General features: G+C 31.7%; 1 protein-coding gene across 1 annotated transcript in view; it reads right to left on the minus strand.

The window, feature by feature from the left end:
- The window catches only part of LOC106475429 (ribosome biogenesis regulatory protein homolog), a 19,858-nt gene extending 14,354 nt beyond the window's left edge, over positions 1 to 5,504 (minus strand). Inside the window, exons 1-3 of the mRNA XM_022379538.1 lie at positions 5,324 to 5,504; positions 1,327 to 1,399; positions 611 to 649 (exon numbers count right to left, since the gene is read on the minus strand). Of these exons, the coding sequence (XP_022235246.1) occupies positions 611 to 649; positions 1,327 to 1,399; positions 5,324 to 5,475 (264 nt within the window). The 5' untranslated portion in view covers positions 5,476 to 5,504. The remainder of the gene's footprint in view (positions 1 to 610; positions 650 to 1,326; positions 1,400 to 5,323) is intronic.
- Between the last annotated feature and the right edge of the window lie 323 nt (positions 5,505 to 5,827).

A 5,827-nucleotide genomic window follows, 5' to 3' on the forward strand; every position in this document is an offset into this window, starting at 1 on the left:
TGTCTGTCTCTACACATCGACTCTCGTAGTTCCACTTAAGTTTGTTCTTTAGTCTTTCAATAACATTTCCTGTCTGTCTCTACACATTGACTCTTGTAGTTCCACTTAAGTTTGTTCTTTAGTCTTTCAATAACATTTCCTGTCTGTCTCTATACATCGACTCTCGTAGTTCCACTTAAGTTTGTTCTTTAGTCTTTCAATAACATTTCCTGTCTGTCTCTTACTTTTTTGCTATTCTTATGTATTTAAAATATTACAATAATGCAGTCATTTTACTATCAGGTTGCTTCAAAAATGAAATGATAACTGGTTAACAGCTGAAACTTTTGTGATTCCTTAATTTTTAATCAATTAGCACATTATTAGTTTACAAACTTTGAACCCAATCATTCTAAGTTTTACACCACCCTCTTACCCCCAGTTTGATCACCAAACTTGTATCATTCTCAAGAATGAACAAACTGCCAAAAGAAACACTGAAACTAACTCCTGTGTAATATAATATTGTAATTATGATACGTTAATACTTTTAACAATAGAACTTATTTTGTTTTTAAAAATTTTAAATATTTCTTAGGTATATGTTAATGTTTAAGTTAGATGGACTCACCTTAACAACCAGAGCATCTTCGAATCTTTCCGTTGGGAGCTAAAAACAAAAGCTTTTTTGTGAAATGAATATATAACCAAAAATAATAATAAATATTAACTTAATAATAATAATAGAAAAAAAAAGAAAGAGATATAACAGTTTTGAAACTATGACATTTGTATCCATGAGCAATAAAATAAAGATGAAACAGACTATTAACTTTTAACTATTAACAGTTGAAAAAGGTTTTTCACATTTCCACATGTCATATGTGTGTAACTTCTATCTCTCTTGAGAACGAATGTCTATCATACAGTTTATAATTTTTTTAGTAGCAAGGTTAAAGCATGCTGATCAGCCAAACAAACTGCAATACAGTTGTAAATTAACCACCTGGCTATACCAGGTTTCTCAAGGATAGAAGTGCATGGATAGCCTTAAAAGACCAAATGTCTCTTTGTTGTCTATAGATTAAGTTATTAGTTTTTACCATCAGTAATCACTTGACATATTTCATATAAAATACCTTCTGCTTTTCCTTGCTTTTAAAAGGTGTAAAACAAGTCAATCCATGTAGTTGTAGACTTGACTAGCATCACATTTAGCTAGTATTAACATTCAGATGCAAGAACCCAAAGTTGTTTCAACTTCAAAGCTCTTTAAGCAACCACCTTATAATTTATACTGTTATAATTAGAACGACTAGGTGCAAAAAATTAAAATTAATAACTTACCTCCCAAATTTTGTTAATGATAAGTTGTGTATTGTCTCTGGCCAAAGCTTTTATGTAGTCTTCTTGCTCTGTTCTATTAAGAAAAATGATAGCATTTAAACATTTCAATTAAGGTTAGGTTAGACATGTTAAAACCCTAAATGATCACAAATTTTAACCAGATTCCTAAAAGCAAATATTCATACCAAATTAGAATCTTGAATAGTACACATTAACATTGACTGTAATGTTATTGTAAATGTACATATGTTAAATCACATCAAAATGAACCACAGGATTAGAGAAAATAAACAGTTTCTGGAAGTTTCTTTAAAAATTCACTAATACATTTTAGACACCTTGGTTTTTAAAAAAGTACAAATTTGACAGTGATGATACACCCACATAAGTGATACAGTTAATACCTTTTAAACATACATTCAACCATTAAATGGAAAAACTTTATCAAATGGTGTTTTTAATATTGTTTGTAATATAATTATTGGTCAATATTTTTTTTTAAACACTATGCTGGATATGAAAACTTAAAAAACAATATTACTTTCTGTTGTCACGACAAATCAAGACATCAATAATATCCCAAACACTGTTAAAACAGTTAATTAGCATATTAATGTTACTCCATTAAAGTTTACTTAAAAATGGTAGTAACACGTGTAAAATTATATACACTTTATTATCAGACGTTCCTGTTGTCAAGACAAATCAAGACATCCCAACATTGTTAAAACAGTTAATTAGCATATTAATGTTACTCCATTAAAGTTTACTTAAAAGCTGAAAAATATTAATTCTTTATCACTGAATTTTCATAATATACTGTATAAATTAATCATACAGATATATTCACACACTTTAGTTTTAGATTTATAAATAAATGGTCAATAAACTAAATTTTCCAAGTGAATTGATTTTTTCTCTCTCCCTCTGTTGATTTTTTACTTCTCCAGGATAGTAAACTATAAAGCTTTTCATACCAAATATAACTGTTCAATTTCTCAGTTTTTTTTCTTTATTTGTTGTCAAGTACAAAGCTACACAAAGGACTATCTGTGTTCTGTCCACCACAAGTGTTGAAACCCCATTTTTTGGGGTGTGAGCCCTCATATTTACCACTAAGTCACTGGAGGCATATACTAACAGAAAAGTAATTAGATAAAGCCATTTGGCCCATTGATGTCACCAACATAACCTAAATATATCTTCTCTCATCCATAAAATTGGCCCATTGATGTAACCAACATAACCTAAATATATCTTCTCTCTTCCATAAAATTGGCCCATTTATGTCACCAACATAACCTAAATATATCTTCTCTCATCCATAAAACTAAGATATATTTAGGTTATGTTGGTGACATCAATGGGCCGTTGAGGAATAATTAAGTGTTAGCTATGGAAGTCAAGGTTCAGGCTGGTTTTTAGGTATAATATTTTCCCTGTTATAATTATTCACTTGTAAAATAGTTTGTTAGATGTGGTGTGTACTGGTAGGCTTGAGCCCCCTTTATATCTCTTTTAAAATAATTTTATGGATGAGAGAAGATATATTTAGGTTATGTTGGTGACATCAATGGGCCAATTTTATGGATGAGAGAATATATATTTAGGTTATGTTGGTGACATCAATGGGCCAATTTTATGGATGAGACTTTGTTTTCTCAACACTCCAACAAACCTTCCATAGAAAGTTTATCTAAGACTCTAATTTTTTTCTAAACACATGAATCAGGCCATCTCTACCCGGACATCCATGGCTCGTACCTCTACTATTTATGATTTCTTCTCCAAACTTATCCACACACCATTCCCACAAACCTTACCTAAGCCTCTAACAATTTTTTTAAACATAGTTTAAGTGTTTCAAACCAGAAATTATGTTAGTAGCCTGTCTTTTTCAAGTAAATCAACATATTTTCCTAAACAAAAAAAAGAGGACCAAAATTGAACACACTATCCCAATTTAGTCCTTACCAAAATTCATTAAATGTTGATGGTTGCCTCCCTACTCTAAACTCTACTTTCTCTAGAGATCCCCTAGTCTAACTGCTCTATTCACCGTTTCCAAACATTCAACTGAAACCTTATGGCTTTTATCAATCATTACGTTCACATTTTTCTCTCTCCACAACATTAATATTTCTACCCACCCACACACACACACACAAAAAATGACTTTGTAAATTCCATAAGCTAAAAAACACCACATTACATTTATCGATGTTGAAACTGAATTTACACAGATTATCCTATTAGCAAGACTGTTCAAACCAAGTCATTCTGCATTACGAAAGTATTTTTCAAAGAATCAGTTATTATTATCAACAAATTTAGAAATCTTACTGCTTATACAGTAATCTGTATCATGAGAAAAATAATAATGTATCCTATGAATAAACAAACCTTGTGGGATTGCAGTATTCATATTTTTCCAACCAGAAAGGAATCCATTTATCACAATCTCTTCTTTCCCCCCTGTCAAGCCAGTTATTAATCCACCTTTTGAGTTATTGCACAATTTTATAAAAATCTAAGCATAGACAACAAGGACCATTTCACTCTTCTAGGCTGTCCTGCACCATTGAGAAAAAGTAAAACCAACCCGTTATTATTCAGGAAATCGTAGACTCCCGTTGTAGAGTACCAGCCTCTACTACAGCTGTCAACAGCAACTTTTTATAAACCACTCACACTATCAGAAAGATAAAACTGCCTTAAACGGAGCCTTGCCTATCTTTTCCAAATATTAAACTTAAGTCCTGTGTATCTTCTCATCCTACCATCTTCAAAATATAGCACAAATAAATTATAGGTCATTATCATATACATCTTCTGGAAAAAGAGTGAAAATAAGGTCTTCACCTGTTCCTATAAAATAGCTCTTCTATACATGGAATTATCATTCTAGTCTTCCTCTGAGCCCTTTCCAATAAGTCAATATCCTATCTTAGGTAAGGATACCACAACTGTATCCAGTATTCCAAATGAAGCCTAACTAACTTACTTCACAAGAAGATTTCTATCTGAAAGTGACAGCTTTCTGGAAGTCTAGACACACAACATCAATAGAGCTACCATCAGTTACAGAACCAAAAGATTCAACAAATTATTCCTTACTGGCCCTGCCAACAGCTGTTCTAATGACTGCATTCTTAGGACAATCAAACCAGGGGTGGTATCCTACAGACATGGGAACTACACTAGATGAGAGAGTAGGAAGATGTTGCTCCAGCTTTGATAGATCCAGAATTCTCCATTTATACCCAACTACTGGCTAAATCTACCTATCATCACCTTTCAAGAATCCAACAATTTATGTACTCTTGAACCCTCTCTCCAATATCCAACTTTTCCTCGCTGTTTATGTTTGCTGCTATCTATGTCATGGCCACATTTAGTAATAGGTGTAGTTTATTACTGACTTAGGGCTGCACTTTTAAGGAACTCACCTTCAGTGTTTTATTTGATGTAAAGCTAGTTAAGAACTATCTGTCACTAATTTGGAAGCAAGTCAACAACACTTGGGCTACATTTTACAAAAGAATAGTGGGATTGACCATCATTTTATAGTGCTCTCTGCTGAATGGGCTAACATGATCAGCGATGCATTTTAATGGTTAGAGACTGCTTAAATGGATAATGAAGAAAACTTTAATATAAGTTTAACACAACAGCAAATGTACAACGTATCAACAAGGTTTTATCCTGATGATGACAAAAGATTCTCCCTAAAAATAATCTGTACAACCATAATTCATATGGTTAAGTTTACAACTAAATTTAAAATTTCGTTTACACTTAGTCATAAGTTATAGTTATTTTACACTGGGAACTAAGAAAAGTTGTAAAAATACTCGTCTATAAATTATAGTAAGTATACCTCAACTTTTAAGTTTAAAAATTCAAGTCAATTTATGTCAAATGAATCTGTCGCCAGTGTAAGCTGAGACAGTGACACTAAACATGACTTTTATTATACAAGTTCTCGATGGCTCACCTTAACAGTTTTGTATTAATCGGGTTTGGATCAGATACTAAAAGATTTCCAAGATCAAACTCAACATCAATGTCTTTCGAAACCGTCACAGGCTTAAATTTTTCTGCTGTCTCAGAGGCACGAGCCAACACTTTTTCCACGATTTCCGCCATATTAGTTTTTCACTAAACTCCACATGTGATTAAATTTATTTCCAAGTGATAGAGCAAATACATTATAGTTCTTACCGCCAGGTGAAAGAGTTTAAAGTATTTCTCAATATTTGAATTAAAATATAATTCAAACAGCAGCTTCACATTCATATTGTTTACGTAAAATATCTCGAATAGAAAAAAAAAAAAATAGCTAACCTACAGTTTTACTTTTTTCCTTTTTACATCATGTAATTGCTGTAATAATATGTAAAGTCTCCAAAGCATAGATGTGTTCTTATTCACAGACTTTTTATCTTGTCTTTTGTCAGTTAGGTTTTAAAATTTCACAATGTTTTTTTTCATTTAGATA

Source organism: Limulus polyphemus, unplaced genomic scaffold, assembly GCF_000517525.1.
Source record: "Limulus polyphemus unplaced genomic scaffold, Limulus_polyphemus-2.1.2 Scaffold8566, whole genome shotgun sequence".
Taxonomy (NCBI): Eukaryota; Metazoa; Arthropoda; class Merostomata; order Xiphosura; family Limulidae; genus Limulus; species Limulus polyphemus.